Source organism: Chamaea fasciata, unplaced genomic scaffold (genome assembly GCF_029207755.1).
Source record: "Chamaea fasciata isolate MVZ Bird 193981 ecotype frontalis unplaced genomic scaffold, bChaFas1.0.hap1 SCAF_6, whole genome shotgun sequence".
Taxonomy (NCBI): Eukaryota; Metazoa; Chordata; class Aves; order Passeriformes; family Sylviidae; genus Chamaea; species Chamaea fasciata.
Window position 1 is genome coordinate 56,054,795 of NW_027094091.1, and position 20,929 is coordinate 56,075,723.

At 40.3% G+C, this 20,929-nt stretch overlaps 2 protein-coding genes and 1 long non-coding RNA gene across 4 annotated transcripts in view; 1 reads left to right on the forward strand and 2 right to left on the reverse strand.

Annotated features, from left to right (window-relative positions):
• The first annotated feature begins 3,032 nt into the window (after positions 1-3,032).
• ELMOD2 (ELMO domain containing 2) lies at positions 3,033-13,793 on the forward strand. Its single transcript, XM_066186428.1, has 8 exons — positions 3,033-3,288; positions 4,454-4,482; positions 5,087-5,181; positions 5,972-6,101; positions 6,923-7,056; positions 7,636-7,704; positions 8,834-8,967; positions 9,333-13,793. The coding sequence occupies exons 1-8, from the start codon at positions 3,144-3,146 to the stop codon at positions 9,488-9,490; spliced, it is 894 nt and encodes a 297-aa protein (XP_066042525.1). The 5' UTR covers positions 3,033-3,143; the 3' UTR covers positions 9,491-13,793.
• Positions 13,774-17,391, reverse strand: LOC136291399 (uncharacterized). The gene is made up of 3 exons (XR_010721518.1): positions 17,229-17,391; positions 17,042-17,124; positions 13,774-14,058 (listed from the first exon to the last, which is right to left on the reverse strand). It is a non-coding gene; the product is annotated as an uncharacterized lncRNA (long non-coding RNA).
• Positions 17,392-17,895: 504 nt separating this feature from the next.
• TBC1D9 (TBC1 domain family member 9) overlaps positions 17,896-20,929 on the reverse strand; it is a 48,030-nt gene continuing 44,996 nt past the window's right edge. For both annotated transcript variants that reach the window (XM_066186430.1, XM_066186429.1), the window contains one exon: positions 17,896-20,178. In XM_066186430.1, coding sequence (XP_066042527.1) covers positions 19,456-20,178 — 723 coding nt within the window. In that variant the 3' untranslated portion in view covers positions 17,896-19,455. The remainder of the gene's footprint in view (positions 20,179-20,929) is intronic.

The window sequence follows — 20,929 nt, forward strand, 5'->3', positions numbered from 1 at the left end:
GTTTTCTGACTCGAGAGAGATCCAATTGCTACTGCTGGTTGTTTGCCCTGCTGTCACCCAAGAAATGGGATTTTAAAAGGTTAACGGGTTATGATCTTTACTTCAAGCAAAGTCTCTGTGAACATAAGTCTTGAAGGCGAAACAAGTTCCTCTACTGAACACGAGAGGAAGGTAGAATTTGTTTTCTACAGCATGGTATTTTTGACTGTCCTAATATAATTTATTAATTGACTGAACATGATGATACAGAAGCATCTTGCAGGATTCGAGTGCTAACATTTGTACAAAATCAAACATGCTTTCTGTTTTGCAGTTACAAAAAGCTGTGGAAAAAACTGTCAGAAAAGCATGTTATATAATTTTTAAATAATTAATTGGTTACAGATTTTACTTTAAAATACAGATTTAAAGTGAAGAAAGCATCATATGAGCAAAAATAAGTGTAAGAGTAAAACATGCATCTTTTAAACTTGCACTTCAGAAGTGCTTAATTTAAACCAAGACCTTAAAATGTGTCAAGCTTACCTCTACAAATCTAATTATATCACAGAGAAGTGTTGTGCAGTGTCAACAGCAGATACTCTGCACATCAGTCCTGGAGAATGGAAGTACAGAGAACTGGGAAAACAGTAATCCTGTACTGTGTGTATGCATTATTACAGCGAATCACAATAGGAAGTGGAACAAATTCCAAAACATTTAGTAAAAGTTACTTCTGTTCTTAACATTCCACACAAAATGTAATTTCTGTTTAAGTATAAATATGATGAAAAAATATTCATATTGGTATGAAGCTATTTAATCCCTTAAAAGATGCCACGGAAAGTGAAACCCTTGAAGCAGAAGCACTGTTTAATTTTGGTATTAAAAAAATCAACAAAAGTCTCATCAACTAGAAATCTCCCTGTGTTATTTGTGCACACCCACACTTTAAGGATGCACCTGCTGGACTTCCTAAAATTCCAGTAGCTCATACTTTTAATGAACTACCTCAGTGCAATCCATGTGTGGGCATAAAGACTGGCAGGAAGAACTTGACCACCCTCCCATTTCTTCACATTGTTGCAATTCTTCTGCCTTCCCAATATCAAACTAACACCCTTCTGCTGCCAGGACTCCTCTGACAAGATTGTTTCAGCCCAGCTATGTTTAAATACCACAGCAGCATTGTGCTGCCAAGCTGTCAGATGGGAGGTGCAGCACAATCCTTTTTCCCCCGAGTATTTGCTTAGAGTTATTTCATATACAAGCTAGGTGGGAGCTGCAGCTTACACCCAGGTCCTGCAATACAGACAAATTTCTTTCCTCCAGTTTCTGTTACCAGTTCTTAGGCACTGGATCTTTGATTTTTTTTTTTTTTATTTTTTTTTTATGTTGCTGTTTAATTTATTTATTTTATTTTTAATATATATTTCCTGGAGTTTAGCTACCTTGGAACAACTTATATACTGGTAATGTGATAAAACCATCATGTCGTCTTGTCATCAAGTAAGAATTCTTTTAAATAGAGGTAAATACTTTCAAGCTTATTTTCAGGCAATGCTCCAATGCTTTGAAAGTCAGGTTGCTCCCTAAGCAGCTACATTGCCTCTTAACATGCAACATGCACCGCCTCTCTGCAGTTTGTAAGAGTAGGAAGAAGACATGCAAACAATTGAAGTTCACACATCAATGGTTTCCTGACACGAAACTTTGCACCCCTATGAGTGTAGAAACCTAGAGAGAGGATGCCAAACAAGTTGGTCCATGCTCTGAAATCCTCTGTGGGACATAGGCCATCAGACCTGCTGTGTGGCTTTTGATTTTGAGTAAAAGTTACTTCAATTTCCACACATCAAAAATATATCAGAATGCAGTCCAACAAGTCTGTCAGCTCCCTTTCAACACTCCAAATTTTGCATACAATGCTGTGTTCAACTGATGTTTACCGAAACAATCAATTATAATACAATGGAAGTAGTGACTGAAACTAAATGGAACACTCAGGCTGAACTTCCATTCAGCAAAGGCTGGGCAGGATCCATGACAACACACTCCTTAAAATCATCTAGCCCAACTGTTGCAAGATGTGGACTATGCAAACATTTCCTTAAGAAAGCATATCCTTTGGTGTTTCGATCTTTACCTACTTTCAAGTCTAATCAGCAAGAGAAGAGATTAAACTCATGAAACAGAGAGCACCCAACAAGCTCTAGGTGAAGTCCGGGTGTTAGGAAAACGAATTACTTTTTGGTAGAATTGTCTTGTTAAGGTTTAGGGCTAAACAGGCTTCAATGTTCTCAGACGCAGGGGAGCTTAACAAAGCTCGGGAAGAAGGGTGTACCGCTGTGGGCACAGCGGCTGTCCCACAGTGCACACAAAGGATGCAGAATTTAGGGGCCACAGGGACATCCGGCAGAACTCCCAAGACAAGGCAGAAAGAAATGAAGACAGCTCGGTGATTGTGCTGAAATCGGCTCCGGCTGGATAACAGGTAATTCCGGCAGGGACAGACCCCGAGCGACTCACGGAGCACCGACCCGAAACACCCACCGGCCCTAAAGGAGAAACTGAGCATGGCATTAATTAGCATGAGAAGAGAGAGTCATTAACCAACAGAAGACAGAATACCCCTTAGTAAGAGAACTGCGTGACTCGCAGCCAGTGAACACTGATCCCTCCGTTTGCTATTTTATTCAAATAGGAAAAAGTTCTGAGAGCTGGGGCGCTAGATCTGCGGATCATCAGGGACCACCCAGGGCTGTGCAACTCTGAAACAGATACTCGACGTCCCTCTGGAGTGTGTCATTAGCGGTTTGTAACACACCGGGCGATCAGTGCGGTTTTTGCGGGCAGCAGCGGCAGCGCTGCCCGGCCCCGCGGGGCAGGAGGCGGGCGGCGGCAGAGGGACCAGGAGATCCCCAAGCCGATAAGGGCCACCGGGAAAGGGAAACCTCTTCCCAGGCGCCACTTCCGCCGCCTCCCGTGCCGGCGATCACTTCCAGGTCGGGAGTCGGCTTCCGGCGGGATGCGGGGGGCGGCCGGGCCCCGCTCGGTGCCCGCCGTGCTCTGAGGGGCGGCGGCGGCCCGGCCGCGAGGGGGCAGCGCTCGGGCGGGGCGGGAGCAGCGGCCGGGGCGGGTTGGGGCCCCGCCGCCCGCGGAAGATGTGGGCGCACGTCTGGAGGTTCCTGTACAGCAAATACTTTCGGTTCTGGCTGAAGTGGATCCTTCGGCTGCTGACCGGCAAGTGCGAGCTGCAGCGCCTCTTGGGCGGCGCGGAGACGGGCGCGCGTCGGACGCTGAGCGTAGGTAATGGAGGGGCCGGGGCAGGGGCCGCGGGGTCGCCTCGGAAGCGTCGTGTAGAGCTGCTTCCATTTAGCGCGGAAAAGACCGTCGTGATCGCCGATCCCAGCCATTACCCCAGCACTGCCAAACCCACCGCTGAACCGCGTCTCCCAGTGCCACATCCACGCGTCTTGTAAATCTCTCCGGGAATGGCGGTGACGAGACTACTGCCCTGGGCAGCCTGTTCAGTGCTTGACAGCCCTGTCTGTGATGACATTTCCCCTCATGTCCAGCCTAAACCTCCCCTGGCACTACCTGAGGACGTTTCCTCTCCTCCTGTCACTGGTTACCTGGGAGAAGGGATCGGTCCGCTCCTGTCCACAGCCTCCTTTGTACAATGGTTGTAGGGAGCGACCAAGTGCCCCCCGAGCCTCCGGATTGCCCGCAGCTGGAAATCAGCACCGGGTGTGCACCTCCCGAATTGCATCTTCACCCTTCCTTTCATCCCAGCTATCCTGTGAGAATTTTAAATCACTGCCAGAGCGAGCTTCCTTGTCTGGTTGCTAAGGAAATTCCAGTGTCATCAAAAAGTGAATCAGAAATCATACGTTTCCCTCCAGAGTCTTCCCATCACTTTGTCTATATGCTTTGACCTTCCTTTACTAAGAAAAAATATCACACTAAATAGATGTAAATGCATTTTTTTGGAGGTGAGGAAAGAAGAGTGATTTCACTTACAATTCTGCTTGATGCAGACTTTTGATCTAAAATAGCAATTCAAGAAACTACTGAACGTTTTTGTGGTTTTACAATAACTTGCGGAAGTGACCGACTTCCTTTTTCTTCAGTAATAAACATGCAATAATGTCTGAGAACAGGAAAATACCAATTTACAACATATTTCTCTCCTAACGCCTTTTCAAATTTGTCTTTGTTTTGTACGTGTAATTCATGCTTAAAAAAAATCCAGATCTACTTTCAGCATTGTACTGAAAAGTTATAAAAAAAATCTGTGTAAATGAAGACGTTCTGTTACCTGATAACATGTTCATTTTAAGAATGATTTTTTTGAGCATGTATAAAAGGGATGTAAAACTTTATAATACTTATATCCTGCAAGAACACTTATTGTCAATTATTTAAAACAGTTCAATTTAACACTGACATCTACTTTTTTTCCATATCACAGAACATTCACTGGAATCATCAAAAAATAAGGTAAGAGATACTAAAGATGAAGCTGTAATAAAACCTTTTTTCAGAGACAGATCCCAGAAAAATAACAGTTGCATTTACTTTTTGAGAGAGGAGAACTGAAGAGGAGTAAAGGACAGAGAGAAGAAGACTTGGAATTTTGTGTTCTGTATGCTAGGTTTATTTAAGGTTTCTCAAAAATAATCCTATGTCCCTTCAAATGTTTGTATTATTGAAATCTCAGCTTTGTTAGCTACCTGCCTCCTAATTCTGAAGCATTATTTTCTTGGCCGCGCTTGTTTCAGTTGGATTAGTAAGCACATATTTCAATTCAGCAGCTGAAAGCAAACAAGAACCTAGACCAAGCAACTCTCCAGCTTTGTATTTATTCTTTATGCAACTCCTATGTAAACATCGTTGTTTACAGCCTGACAAAGTTACAAATCATGCTTTCATGTAATTATTGCAGAGCTTTTATAGGCAGTTTGCATTGTAAGCAATTGCCTTAAACTGACCCTTTCCCTCTTGTAGTAAATACACACAACAGATGTACAGAAGCTGAGCAATAATAAGACAGTAGATTATGTCTTCGTTCCTCATGAAGTCCTTTACTGTGTTAACTTCCTAGGTTTTAAGAAATGCTGTACATGTTGAAGAAGCTGAAGTGGAGAAGTGTGTCAGAGATGTGATGAAAGAAAAGAAGATTGAACAGAAGGATACAGGGTGTGTTTGGAAACCTCTTTCTGTTCTCAGTTGTTTGCATGTTCTTCCAGCTGCTTAACCTCATGCAATATTTAGGCCATTCAACACAAGTATTCAGAATGAAATCGGAAAATAAGGTGTGGTTATGTCCTCATTAACTCTAGAAAACAATTTGCAAAGTTTTAATTCACGTGGATTTGGCATTACTGGATCTCTGTTTTGCAAGTCCCTTCTGTTACTCCATATTTCTAACTAGTATGATCATTGCACAGGTTGATTACAAGAACTATACAATTCTTAGGTATATTTGAGAGAATATAGTGATGCCTGGTTAATGTTTGCATTCGTCTGCATAAGTAATTAGTGAGTGGCAGGGAATAATCAAAATTTCAGAGTCTAATGAAATTATTCTTTGAAACTATAACTATTTCTGACAAAGTTTGACTGCAAGACTTACAAAAAGTTTGGGGGCAGGTGAAGGTGCAGTGGTCAGGATGGTACGTGGAGTTTTCTTGTGTCATAATAGATTTCAGCTGGTGGGGGTTTTTTGGTTTTTTGGGGTTTTTTCCCCATAATTTAAGGTGATAGAGTCTGACTGCAGCACTGGAATCAGCTAGAGATGTTTCAAGTATGTAAGATCCATGTAGCAGTGTACTTGACCAGCATGCTGTAGTTTGTAAAGATGCACATAAGGCACTTCCTAATTCAGGGGTTTACATTGCTTTAGCATAAGAAAGGTCTTACCTGGTAATTCAAGCTAGAATTTATGGCTATTAAAAAACTTCTCTATGGTGTTTTGTTATTATTTCAGGTTTAAGACAAATTTGCATATATCCTTGCTACAGATATCAGGTTATAAAAAACTGTATTTGAATGTGGAAAACCTAAGGAAGGTCCCGTATGATTCAGAAAATGAAGACCACGAGGAACAGTTAATTGAGGTGAAATAATTTTTGAAATACATGTGCTGTTTGTTTGGTTTTTTTCCCTCCAACAGCTCGAAAGAACTTACTGGTAGCATTCTTACCAGCTGGCCTATTTAAAGCAGTTTTCTACTTACCAACTGCAAAGCCATTATAGAAATTAAAATAAAACCTCCAAGAAAAAAAAAGTAAACTAGAGTTACCTGCAATGGAATTATTTTGTGTGAAATCAGACATAACAACAATATAGAAGTAGAAAAATAGATTTGTGATGCCTCAGTGAAGAATCACTACTAAAAAGATATATTAAGTTATGCACACGTCTAACTTCGGAAACCACTAATTACTAAATTAAAAAAACAACCCCAAGTTTTTCGTATTACTGCATCCCAGTCAACGTCAAGGAAGGTATTTTGATACTGAAAGATAAAAACTATTTTCTTGGCACTTCATAATTATCTCAGCTTGCTATGGAAGCCCCGACACTGACATAATAAATGAGTATTCATTGAGAATTTGTGCTTCATTTAATAGGTGTCCCATTACAAAATGATGCATAAATTAATTTCTGAGGTGAAACAACTCTTTGTTTTTTTGGTGTTCATAAAGCATCTTTGTCTGTGAAGGGAAATTCCCACGTTTAATGTTAAATGTAGTAACTTTCATGATTGCTGAAGGGAGCCATTGTAGCAAACTCCAGCTTGCCACTAAGAGAAAAGAGCAGCATGCAGACTGCACCCTGTTCCTTGGGGAATGGTTTGTGGTGTGCAGCAGCAAGTGCTCTGAATGATGTGACTTGGAATACTTGGGCAGCATAACATGACAGTGTATTTGTGCAGCTCTGGAATTTGCTGATGCCCCACGAGAACCTGAAGGCCAGGATCAGCAAGCAGTGGTGTGACATCGGCTTCCAGGGCGACGATCCCAAAACAGACTTCAGGGGAATGGGGCTGCTGGGCTTAGTGAACCTGGTGTAAGTCAAAAGATGAATTTCATTCCTTTTGTAACTAATTTTCAGTATCTGTATTTCCTTGCCATTTAGTTAATGCTATTTCTAATGAGAACTGATTAGAAGCAAATAGAAAGCAGTATGCTTAACGTTTCTAGTGGCTGCACGTTGTAAACATGTAATGTGGTTGGGTAAGGACAAAGAAGTGGGAAAGGAACAGAAATTTGCCCGAGACAACTTAATTTTTTTTGCCTTATGATAGAGTTGGTAGGTTGTACCTAACTTGTGAAAAGCTTTAAAAATTCCTGAATGTAAAAATTTCTACTATGATGAAAAATAGACAAGTTTTTAGCTCTGTTAAGCTAACTTTTGGACTAGGTTGAACTTCATATTTGATATTCAGATCACTATGATTTTTTTTACAGTATTTTTTTACATGCTGAATATAATTTAATTGCTACCTTTTCCTTGGTTTTCATTTTGTGCCATTTTCCAGATACAGGCTAGTTTTCACCTTTAGTTTAAAGCTACAGATTTTAATGTTGACAATAACACTGTATTTCTTTTTCCCAAAGAATTTAAAATAATATTTTACACTGCCAGGTATTTTAGTAAGCATTACACCAATGAAGCTCGTCAGATCCTTTCTCGGTCAAATCACCCAAAACTGGGGTAAGTCACTCCACAGTTTTTTCTGGCTGCTTCTATGTAAGAACTTACATGAAGACTGCTAAACATGTGTCCAGAAAGTAAAGAGGAAAATATCTGTGGGTTTTTTCCATTAAAGAATGAAAAAAAGGGTCAAAATAGAAAGGTGTGAGAAACCAAACACAGAAAGCAATTTCTAACTGGGAGCTAAGTGCAGCTTTTTTGTTTGTTTGTTTTTTCTTTTCAGAATGGCTTCGTTGGGGCTAAAATGTTGCAAAATATCATCTTTATTTAACACAGTAAACACCTTTAACATTTTAGTTAGTTTTTTTTGTAATAGACTTTGATTAGATTTAGAAATTTGTACTTATTTTTCACCTTCTGACTGATTCTGTGTTGGGATAGTATAGATTACCTCTTAAGGTCCTTTTTTTTCCCCCTCTAGGTTTCTGCTCTGTAATAAGTGTTTACAAACAGGTGTTTCATTGTTCAACTTTAAATTTTTTTAAAAAAAAAACTTGGCATATTTTAAACATATAGCTAATTTTACAGGGAAATATACTCTCAAACCAGTCAGGTATAATAATCTGATCCAAGTCCCTAGTTAACCTGATGTCCTACCAAAAAACAGGAGCCCTTCATGACTTTGATTGCAAATAACATTACCCTGTGCAACTCTGTCATGAAGAGGGTATGTGAGAGGTTTTGCTCAATTACATAATATACAGTTGGCACAAATTAATTTTTACTTTTCCTTCCTCCACAAACACTTTAACTGTTGTTTAAGAATTTCTATTATAATGCTTTTTATACCATGCAACAAAAAACCAGATTCTTTCAGCTTGAACAACAGATTGAAATAGCCATTCCATTTACACTGCAACTTTTTTTTCCGCATCCAAGTTTTAATATTCCAGAAGGATTTCAAAAGAAAGTTGAAGTCAGTATTGATTGGCTATGCCATCTCAATATTATAACAACTTTTACAGGGTTGGATGTACATGGACCAGGGAATGGTCTGTAGATTGGAATCAGCTCATCAACAAGTATTACAGGAATAATTTTGACTATCACAGCTATCCTAAAGCAGAGTGTGCCAGGGAAGCTCTTAAGTCTTTCAATCTGTAACATAAACCCATGATTTGTGTTGCAGATACTCCTATGCCATAGTTGGGATCAATCTGACAGAGATGGCATACAGCTTGCTCAAGAATGGTGCTTTAAAGGCTCATCTCTACAACATGGTCTCTGGGTTGCCACAGATGGAGCACTTCCATCAGTTTTACTGTAAGTGTCTGTTTGGGCTCTTTGGAGTCATTTCCACTCTTATCAGCCACAGCAATCTGTTTGTCTTCTGCATCAGGTATTGGAAATGCACGTGCTGCTTAAACATTGTGCTGCAGAAATGTACACTTAAGGATAATTCCTGTGGCTTTCTATATTTTAGATACTCCAGTCTGAAAACTCAGTATTTGCAGATTTATTTTTTGATTCACTATTACAGCATCCAAAAGCTAGCTGTAGACCAGGATGGGACAGTCTTTGTTTTAAGGGGTTGAAGAAAGTCTAAAGGATCGCTCTAGGAGTGGCTAGATCAAGGCATGAAATTGTGGAGGTCGTTTTTGCAGATCTGTATTTTATTTTCTTCACAGGTTATCTAGTTTATGAGTTCGACAAGTTCTGGTTTGAAGAGGAACCAGAAAGCATTATGCACTTCAACCAGTACAGAGAGAAATTCCATGAAAAAATTAAGGGACTTCTTCTGGATTGCAATTTGGTACTGACCTTACAAGATACAAAGAAACCTTAATTTCTCTGCAGTACATGAGGTTCTGTATCAAAAATTGAGTGATGCATTTGGATGGATGTTTTGTGTGTTTCACCAAAAACTGTCTAACAATAGAATTTTTTTTTTTACGTTAAAAAAAAAAAAAAAAAGAAAACTAGCAAAATTCTGTTAAGAAAGCTTGGACAATCAACCTCTGTTTACAGGTATTTTTATGCTATTCTCCAAAGGGCAGCTTTTTGAAAAGGAAGTGAAACAAAACCCAACCAACAAAGCAACACAAAAACCAACCCATAAATCTCAAGAACCTCTGGATTGCTTACTTTTACTTTTTCTTTTATACTTCTTGGTGCAGGAACATGAAGCAGGTATTTATGCTGCATCATATTTTCTATGAATAGGTTTGACTGTTAATGGTCTTTTAAAAGACAGTTTAAATTCAGCTTTTCAGATTTGAATTTAAATTCCAACCTTTTAACGTAACGGTTGAAGTGAAGCTTTTAGTTATTGTGGTTTTAGATTTTTTGAGTTCTTGTTCCTTTATATGCCATTGATCCTTCACTCAACAATGTTAAATTTCTCTGTAATTAAGAGGTCCTCAGAGGAGACATATTATTTGTTTGTAATTTTGGAGAAGAGGCTTAATCAATCAGCATATTGATGTGCTTACTAGGAATTACTTCTGCATAAGGAAGTTTGTCTATGGATGTGTACCAGCCAATTCCTATGCTTGGAAGAAGTTTAGTTTGCAAACAAACAAAAAGAACCACGTGTCATCAGCATGAGGATAAGATCCTCAGGCTAAAGCTACTCTTTCAAAAAGTATCCCTGTTGTAAAAACTTTTGATTCTTTCTAATCTGACTTCAAATGCTGAGGATGATTGACTCAGAATCTGTTGTCAGCCCTTTCTTTTAGCAGCTAAGGGGGGTATTCTTAGTGGGAGGTACAACAGATCTACTTTAGCCCTTTTATAAAAAAAAAAAAAAACCAAACCCTTTATTGCAGCTGAAATCTTTATCTTGTAAAAATAAATCCACATCTGAGTGATGTCAAAAAAAGATATATTTTCCATGGAAGGGATGCAACTTTGATGTGTTCCTTAGTCTTGCTGTCCTCAGACAATCTAATAGATAGAATTTCATGTCTGTATTGTGACTAATTATTGCTTAGAGCAACTTTAAATAGATTTGGTATGACCATCACTTTGTTTTCTAAGACTTTCTATTAAATAAGTGCCTTCTGCTGTTTTCAATCGGCTTTTTATTTTGATTCTTCTAACTAGATCACAGCCTTAGGAACTTGAGTAATTTGAGAAAGATTTTTTCACCAGAAACCTAAATAGCTCACAGTGGCACAAAATTTGTATGCTGATACAAGCTTTCATATATTTTTTTTAACCATCTCAGGTAAACTAGTTAATTTCTAGTCAATGACTACTCCAGAAGAGATTCCTGAAGAATACAAGCGTTGAACACAATGAATGCAAGCACGAGGGGAAAAAAAAAGAGGGGAAAAAAAAAGAGGGGGAAAAAAAAAAACAACAACAAAAAAACCCCCTTTATGTAATGAGCATTATTACACTAATATTGCATAAGTATGAAATGTAATATGTAATACTGCATTTCTTGGAGATCATCAAAACCCACCTGGACATGGAGATGGCCCTGACCTGCCTCCTTTGAGGGACCCTGCTTTAGGCAGGGGATTGGACTTGGTGATCCCCGGAGGTGCCTTCCCACCCCAGTAGTTCTGTCAGTCTGTACTGTGCAAATAGTGACTTGTTGCACTGCATCCACCCTTGTGCTCTTGATCCCTTAAATGCTGGGGATCTCTGGCTTGTGGGGAAGCTCCTGATCAGGGCACACAGTACATGTGTGTGGGGTAACACAGTTCTCTTTTCTTTTTATGATACCTGAGGTACAGACAAGAGTCAGACAAGGGTGGGGAAAGATTCAGTCTCACATGTGTTGGCTCGATGTTGTTCTACCAATATAAACTAAACCCCAGAAAACAACAACAACAACAAAAAAAAACCCACCTCTGTGAAGGTGAGCATAGGGAGAGTATTTATGGTTTGCCCTGAACAGCTGTACTGAGCAGATCAGATCCAAAGTGACAATGGGAGGCCCAGTTCTTTTGCTACTTCCCCCTACTGGATCCTGGAATACTCACACTGAAGAGCTGAGGTCCTGTGGAGAGCATTCTGGGATTCGGGTCCTGTGGTGGAGCTGTGTTTCTCTGAGCCTTGCAGACACTGGACATGCCCAAAATCCAAGGAAGGAAGTGGAAAGTGGAGTCCTTTCCAGTGGCCCAAGTGGTTACTTTCTAGCCCCATCTCTGTCCAGTTTAATAACTTTCTCTACTGCTTGTAGAACTCCCATCCATGCAAGCAACACAAGACTGACTTTCTGAATTCCAGAAGTGACCTCAATTATGTTTGGCAGCAGCAGCAGCAAAGGAGATCCTATTTGTTTTCCTCTACTGCCTACCAGCTAGTAACAAAATTGTTTCAGCCAGGTCTAAAGGCTCCCCTGAGCTGTGTCTGCAAGCTTTTGTTTTGTTTTGGTTTTTTTTTGCAACAGTTGCAAAAGTAATCTTCACCCTTGTCTGTCCAGCACTGAAACTTTCACTGGGCTCCTTGTTCACTGGGAGACTGACATTTAACTATTGCTGAGGCTTCTAAAGCCCAACTATAGAGTCTCAGGGCTCCTATCACACAGCTGAGATGTTTTAGTGTCAAATGCATTTCAAGCTTTTAATAAGATGCATCTTGGCTAGTTGTTATCTTCTTAAATCAGTGGGTGATCTGGGAGTAAACTGTGGCGGTATACAAGGAGAAAAAGTAAACCCAACTGTCATCAGATGAGTGAGACATAAGGGAATACTTTAGTTTGCATGTAGTAATTAAGGTGAATGTTTATGGTAGGCTCCAGTGCACCTTCCCAGGAAACAGTTAGAATTTGCATGTGGGTTTTTTTGTATGATCAACTAGCCCAGTAATTCTGTCTAGGAGTCACTCACTATATGTAGACTAGTATTGGGTGTCCGTGTTTGCACCCCTGGTAGGTTAACTGTATTATGGTGGTAGCTAGAAAATGTATTGAAATAGGTAACATTGTGTTTAGAGAAGGCAAGAACAAGGCTTTACTGGTCAGTGGTATTTTGTGCTAACTCTGTTGTAGGGTGACAATCCTAAGGTTATGGAAGACTGGAAATGGAGGTGGGCCACTTTTCTGCAAGCTGATATAATCTTTAACATCAGAATTTGTTGCTCACAGGTTATTCTAAGAGTCTTAAAAACTCAGTAAATTATTTTTTTATTAACCATCATGTTTTAAATACATATCTTACTAGAACTTGCAAGTGCTGTTAGTTCTCTAACTTGCTGCCTCTTTAAAACATTCACTACGTGAAAGCTTGTATGCAATAGTATTAAAAAAAATTAAAACTGGAGACAAGGTGTTTTGCTAAATTTGTTGTTCCTGTAGCAAAAGTTTAACAAACTACCTTCACTTTTGTTGTTTACTGTATGCTTGAAACATGGTGTCACTCTATGAACAAATTAAACTGAAGATAAGCTGAGGTTTACTACAAGCAAATGTAAAATCTAGTCTTTCACTAAGTAAACATATTGTTTCAGAAGTAACTAACTTGACTGGAAAGCCATCTGAAGACAGTGCTACATAGGAAGAAAGAAACAAGGTTTTCAAACTGGTTGTGCTTCTGTCATCTGATACAGCCACATAAAGAATAGGGCATTTTGTCCTAAAGGGCAATTTAAACACCCCAGTTAAATAGTTTTGGACTTTCAGTCTTTGAGAAACCAAACAAAACAAAAATGCAAACAAAAATTTTACACACACAGAGCCTCATTAGTTTTCCAGATTTTCCATCCTAGTTCAAATAAAATTTCACAAAAGGAATTCCTTAGCCTTGTTTTAGGAGCTACGATGAAAAGGTTTGTGTTTAGTTAGGTGGGAGTTGAGCAGTCAGTGTCCTTGGCAATACTGCTAGTAATGTGTGGTGAAGATGTAACCTGTGGTTTCCTTCTGTCATTCTTGTTTGTGTTGCTGTAGTTCCATGGTGACCCATCTTTGGACTGATGTTTCTTGTGCCAGCCTAGATACCTTCTCCCTCTAGGGAATTCAGAACAACCCAGCCCAAGAGTTTGTGGGCAGTTTCTTCTTATGACACTGTGCTTAGATAGCTGCATACTAATAGGAATTCCTGTTCACCACAATATAAAAGCAATAATGTATACTGTGATGTCTGTGTACTAGAGATGTTTACAATGGTAGCAAATAAAGAACGGGTTATTCCAAAATATTGTCAGCAGTCGTGTCTCTGGCCAGCTAGAAAATGTAACAACTTTCAGTTTCATGCACCTGCACTGGGATATGAGTGAAAGCTTTGTCCTACTTTTTTCTTCCCCCCATCCTCCCAACTTACCTCCAGCTTGTTTAGAGGTCCTTGGTTCTTGATCCTGTTATGTAGATGGGCTACTGTACTCTGCTGCAAGTGGTAGAGGTTTATTACTGCTTCATTTCAGTTGCTTTTAAAATCCTCACTTGAAAAGAAGCTCTGTCTTAAGCTTTAAAAAAAGCCCAAACATGCGCCAAAAAAAAAAAAATTATTAAAAAATTCCACAACACAAAAAAACTCACCCAACCAAACCCCCCCAAAAAAACCCCAACAATGATTTTATCTGAAGGACCTGAAAGTTAACTCTCAGAGGCAACTCCAAATGTGAGCGTTTTTGTTCAGGAGGAACAAAATTGAAAAGCTGGAGAACAACTCTGGAGAAAGAAAAAGAAACCCTCAAGTGTTGATGGTTTGGGGGTTTTTTTCAGACTCTCTATCTTCTGGCATGCCTTCATACAAGCTATGTTACATCATCTACTTGGGTTTTTTTTTTTAGTTTATTTGTATCTCTCAGGCAGCATTTGTTTCTCCTCCTGAATTATGGAGAACAAATGCTTCTATTAATGTACCAAAGTGCTGTTCCGTGAGAACTACAAGGTCTCACCTGTAGCAATTTTTTATTTCTACAGAAGCACAGAACAGGCCCTGCCACTACAGGAACACCCCAGTCCTCCAAACTCCGAATGTCAGGTTGATCAGTTATGCAAATGTGTTATTTTAGAAAATGGGACAAGCAAACAGCTATTCAGGACATTTCAATTGTGATCTTGAGAAGCACAGGAAGGAGAAGAACGAGAGCTTAATTATCTTCTGAAGTGACATACTTTGAGATACCTGCCACCATTGATCAGGAGCATCCTGTGCTGCTGTTAAGACTGACTAAGCTGTGTTTCACAGCTTGTATTCCCAGTTCTAAGCCACTCTTGCACAGCAATGCTGCTGCTATCAGCACATGTTGCAATTCTCTATTATTAACTTTTTTATTTTTTTTTTAAATTCTTATTTGCTGTCGGGCCAATTCCTGGCTTTGCTATTGAATAAATCAACATTTTAAATGTTGGTGGCAGTTTTGGCTGAGGTAGATTTAATTTTCTTCCCAGGAATTGGTATGGGGCTGTGTTTTGGATTTGTGCTGAGCACAGGGTTGATAACACAGATGTTTTTGTTATTGCTGAGCAGGGCTTACACAGAGCCAAGGCCTTTTCTGCTTTCTGTGCTGCCACACTGGAGGAAGTTGGGGGTGCCTGGGATGGTGGGAGGGGACACAGCCTGGACAGGTGACCCCAACTGACCAAAGGGACATTCCAGACCATGTGACATCAAGCTCAGTATATAAAGTGAGGGGAAGAAGAAGGAAAGGGGGCACATTTGGAGTGATGGTGTTCGTCTTCCCAAGTAACGTGTGATGGGGCCCTGCTCTGCTGGAGATGGCTGAACAGCTGCCTGCCCATGGCAAAGCAGGGAATTCATTCCTTGTTTCGCTTTGCTTGTGTTTGTGTGGCTTTCTTTTCCTGTTAAACTGTCTTTATCTCAACCCATGAATATTCAGGCTTTTACCCTTCTGATTCTCTCCCTGATCCCACTGGTGGGGGAGGGAGAGAGGGAGTGCCTGGGGCTTGGTGGCTGCCTGGAGTTAAACCATAGTGTTAAAAGTCATAATTGCAGCTTGAAGTACGTAACACTTGACTCAAGACTACCTTCTAGTTGAAAGAAACAGAAATAGCATAGAAGGAATGTTTTTTTCTGACCAAAGCTCAATAATAGATACAACTGCTTCACTTTCAGTTTCACCATAACACTCCTGCTCACCTAAACTGGTGAGCTCTAGTCACAGATCAGTCTTTTCCCTCAGCACCAGGAGTTGAAGGAATACTGAAATCTCATACACTAACCAAGCAGAAGGCCAGGAGACCACGGCACACTCTGCCATAGGCTAAGCTGACCTACGAACTCATACACAATACCTCAGTATCTTCTCATTTGTTCAAAATGTTTTACTCTAAGCCCAACTAGTCAATGTTTCTTACCAAAACAGGTACAACACATCAACTACATTTACTGTTAATATCTTATTTCTGATAAAAGGTGTCTTCTAGCTACAGCATCCCTTGTAACTGGATTACCAAGAACTGGAGCAAACTGAGCACTACAGGGATGCCAGAAGTTTGCAGAGCAGCAGCACTGGGATTCACCAGGGTACATGCAACCCAAACTTGTTGAGCCCTTCTCCCTGTCTTTAATCCCCTAGGACAGCCTTCTCTGACCTTCTGCTTCTGCATTCAGGCAAGCTGTAGATTTAGTCTTTATGCAGCAGCTTCATTGTGTTGCTCTAAGTATTCTGATGGAATTAAAACCCTTCCTGATGCTTTTTTGTCAGTTACCGTATGGCACCTCCTGCTGACAAACCCAGTTATCACAGTTCAGTTCTGATGCTGCAAAATTAACGGTTAGTAACAAAGACCTTCTGACAGGCCCTCCTCCGGAAGCCCGTGGAGTACCTAGGAGGTACCAAGCCTGGCTGCACAGCTTTCCAAGCAAAAGCACTGTCCCTTTGCCTGACCAGCAGCCTGACCTGTTCCATAGTTCTCACATGCCACACCAGCCTCCACCACCTGAATTTACAACACAACACCTGACTTCTACTGTAACAGAAGCTCCAGCATCATTGTGTAAGAACTCAAGTGCTTTTCTCTTTACAACAGTTTTGATGTCATTTTCCCAGTAGGTTTAATACATCACATAATGAGCTTCTTATCTGTGCAACACAGCTCATATAACACAAACATTTTCAAGTCTCAACCCTCAGCAGTAATACCTAGAACTCAGGAGCTGCAAGATGCTACAATGAAGGAGGTAACTGCCACAGAACTTCCAGGTGTTAACAGCTTCTGACTAAACTGAAAGACAGACTGAAAGAAAAGCCACAAAGAAATATTCTTCTCAAGTTTTTTCTTTTCTTTTTAGTAGTCAAAGCTCTCTACAAAATAACCTAATAAAAAGCTCTAAAATAACAGTCCCCAACTGAACTCTACAATTCCCAGAATAAAGAGACTGTATGTAAGCACAAAAAGCACAAGACAGGTACTTTTGAAGCCATACTCACTTTCTGTGTAGCACACCTGCACATACAGTGAGCCTTTAAAAATACTTACATTTTCCCAAAAGTTTCACACCGTTGTATGCTGGTAAGTTGAATCCTTGTGCAGCTTTCCGTTCACCAGCTCCCACACCGCTACTAAAGAAGAGGCACAGCAGATTTGTCATCAAACAGGCAACTCCCAGCTGGTCCTGATCAAGTGAGCAACCTCATCCAAACAAACCTGGAAAAGATCAGCTCACCTGGCTGCTACCTATAGCAATGCCATTCTTAACGAGGACCTGGCTTACACTTGGGAGCTTTGCTGATGGGATGAGGAAGGTGAGGAAGGCTACCAGAGCAAAACAAAAAAAAAGTTGCCTTGCAAACAGGCTCATGTTACACCAGAGATCCACTTGTGGGGGCCTCTTCTTGTTACAGGAGCCCAAAGGGCAAAACAATTCTTGTCAACCGTTGCACCCATGCCGTGTGGGTGGGGTGGGAACAAAGCTGATAAGCCCTTCAAAGATAAATGTTTTGGGGCTGTGTCCTGCGTGTCTCTAGTGGTGTGTGTGAGCTTGCTGATAGGCTTAAACTCACTTTTACATAACAGACACCTAAAAGAGAAATATTTTAGGGATCTGCAGACTTAAAAAGGTCAGTAGTCCACTTAAGGATGCTGAAAAAACTTCCATGACAGCTTATTCAGCTGCCAGACATTATAATAAAGCATCCCACTCTGGCCTTGGCATCTTAAATTAAAACAAAGCAATAGTATTCAAAATAATGTTGATAGCTTCAAATTAATATCATTATTTGATACATATGTAAACCCATCCACAGTCGCAGCAGAAAGACTACAGTGCTTTTTCATACTGTTACCAGTAGACATACCAACATTTGTCTGTGTAAAAAAGCACAACCACCTCATTTTCCCTCTAGCATGACTTTAATAGTTAAAAACCAAATCTGTGCAGAGTGTACTTTATTTGTTCACATTACCTATTTGTGGTTAAAAACCACTTCATCTGACAGTTTAAAAGCATTCTTTTAAAACAAAAGATTTAAACATAGCTTGTGCTAAAAAAATCTGCAAGTTACATGGATGCAGTATTATACAGGAGTATAAAAAAATCAACAGTATTCTACAGAAAATATTCTCAAAACAGCAAATAAAGATTAGGCATGTAGGCATGATCCTGAAACAAACAAATATGAATTAAAAAACAGCTAACAAAATTAAAAAAAAATCCCAAATATCTGTATAAAAAAAGCAAGGATTCAAAGTGCAGGTGCTCCAGTTTTCATTTTAACATATTATTCAGTAAGTCAATACAGGATACTATTCATTTCATATAAAGTGACAGTGTTCTCAGTAAGATTTAAACATTCAGTTACATTATCTTGCAGATTTTTTTTCATTACTGCTGCTTTACACTGTAGTAAATAAAGACTTATGCAATACAGGCTTTTATTTTCTTAATCTAACAAGGATATAATAGGTTGGTGGTAAAGGTTAGTTTTAAGAACTAAGCTATATTTGCTGTGGATTCAGCCTTAGAAGTAGATATATAGACTTTTTTTTTGTTTTGTTTTGAGCTTTTAAAAACAGACTTAAATTTTTGAAAAGAGACTCTACCTTTTCTGTTCTGGGACCTGCATACACTGTCTTTGGAGAGCACCAGCAAAGCTTTCAAGTCCACTGGTTAGGAATACAGCCCTGGGCAGGGTCATGCTGGAAATCTTCCTTTGGTGGCCACAGCTGGGAAAGGGCTTTCTCTCTGCTGAACCCAGGGAACGGCAAATGGGCAGAAACCATCGCATTGATCCACATTTGCCAAATGTGGCAGCTAGCTTGGGATGAACTTCTCACTTTCACTTGAGCATACCAGTGTCAGGCAGAGCAAGTTAGGAGCCAGGCAGGTGTCATGAAGTGGTCTTTCGTATATCCAGGAAAGTAAAATCAAAGCATACGTTCAAAGCCTCTTTGGAAAAAAAAACAATTATATGAAATAAAATTATGCTTCAAGGATGTTGCCTGGAACTTATTTTCACCTGAGGTCCTTTTCAGGTTGACAGTGTCCCTTTAAATTTTAGGTTCTTCCCATTTTGTGGTGGTTTTTTTGGTTTTTTTTTTCCCCCCAAGCATCAGATCTCTATATATGTCTATTTTAAAAATGCACATAAATATTGGCATTAAGTTTATATTTAGAAATTAAGAACTAATCTTTACCATTATACACTGACAGCAATATTAATAATACACACACTTCACTGACAAGCGTTATTTTTTTTTCCGTATTTTGAATAAAATTTGCATGTGTAACATTTCCCACAGAAAGAGTGATTATACTTGAAGATAGTTATGTTTGCACCCCAACATTTTCACATTAGTGAAAACAACTATGTTTCCAAAATACCAAGGCCTCTGCCAGGTACTAATAAATAGAGAATAAAAAGAAAAAACGAAATAAAAAACCCGATTGCCTTTTATCCCGACATAGTAGAGATTTCATAGTCACTGGCTGAGGTTATGGGTTTACCCCTCATCCTGATGTTTTTAGCATTAGTAATCCGAGCCATCATGGACACGGGCTTGTCAAAGTACCTGACCAGCGCTGGTTCAGTCAAAAGGGAGGCTAAAAACTGTTCAAAGGTGATGGCCCAGTCCCTGTCGATGCTGGTGCTCCTGCGGAGGGCAGGGGCGTGGCTGCTCCGCACCAGCACCGTGTCCTCGCCGATGTCCTCGCAGTGCAGCTTCTCCTCCTCGTGCGAGCCCGCGCTCAGCACCGAGTACGAGGACATGGAGCTGTCGTCCTTCGTGTCGTCATCGGAAATGAGCATGGAAGAACAGGCTCCGTTATCCCTGGGAGAAGAGTCCTCCAGCTTAATGTCCTCCATCTGCATGCCCAGGGCGCTGTCGGTGCCGGCGGCCTCCTCCTCGCTGGCCACGAGGCCGCCCCGGAACGCCTTGTGCTGTTCCAAGGGGTACTGATGGTGCTCCTTCTTCTGGAACAGCTCACTCTGGATGGCTTTGCTGCAGTTGTTGCTGCTGTCTGTGTCATTGGGGGGCTGCATGCTGAAGAGCTTCCCAACCTCCCCGATCTCCAGCAGCAAGCTCGTCACGGCAGCCGTAGCGTGGTACAGGTCCTGCTCGTTGGGGTCCTCGCTGAACATGTTGTACATCGTCTTGCACAGCTCAATGAACTGCCCCTAAACACAGCGGGAAGGAACATTAACAACAGCAGGAAAAAATCATGCTGATATCTTCCAAATCAGTTTGAAAAGTCTGGGATTGAGGCAGGGTGCAAGAGTTTACGTGACTGAGGTGACATTTGATATAACCCACGTGCAGTCTAGGAAGTATTTTCTATGACTGGGTAGTCAGACATGTTGTGTGTCTCAAAGGTATTTAGAATAAATTACTGGATATTTTGTCCAACATATCACAAATACAATTCTCTGCAGCCACAGGGCTACAGAGGGTGAGCAGTGAGACACTTTGGATTCACTTTGGTGGATTTTCTTGTAGGAATGATGCTAAGTATAACTAAGGGTGCTAAAACTGATGAGAAGCAATGAAAAATGAAGAGCTGCAGCACTCCTTAGCTGACAGGAGTAACTTAGTTGGATACAAGTCTTTTGAAGTTCAAAACTGATGAATTAAATAGGAAGATTTGCTCAGGGCTACTTCAGCAAGAATCAGTGCTCTACAGGAAATAAACCTTCCCTCAGATGCTCTGGAGGAAACACCTATGCCAATGGGTCTCCTCCTTAGCAGCTGTGGATCTATGGGGATTGACAGTAGCAGTACAAATGACAAAATATAAAATACTACTTTCAGGCTATGCTTATTAGACATTAAGAGCTGGCTGGTGATATTCAGTGTCACATCCTTTGTTTAGAGATCAAAATAATGTTTTACCATTCCTAAATGTGTGTATCTCATTTTTGGGATGTTTTG

Excerpts from the sequence above, each read along its gene's own strand:
- ELMOD2 (XM_066186428.1), top strand. The coding sequence starts at position 3,144 with ATGTGGGCGCACGTCTGGAGGTTCCTGTACAGCAAATACTTTCGGTTC. Across the intron at positions 5,182-5,971 it reads ATTGAACAGAAGGATACAGG|GTTTAAGACAAATTTGCATA; the intron begins GTGTGTTTGGAA and ends TTATTATTTCAG. Across the intron at positions 6,102-6,922 it reads ACGAGGAACAGTTAATTGAG|CTCTGGAATTTGCTGATGCC; the intron begins GTGAAATAATTT and ends GTATTTGTGCAG.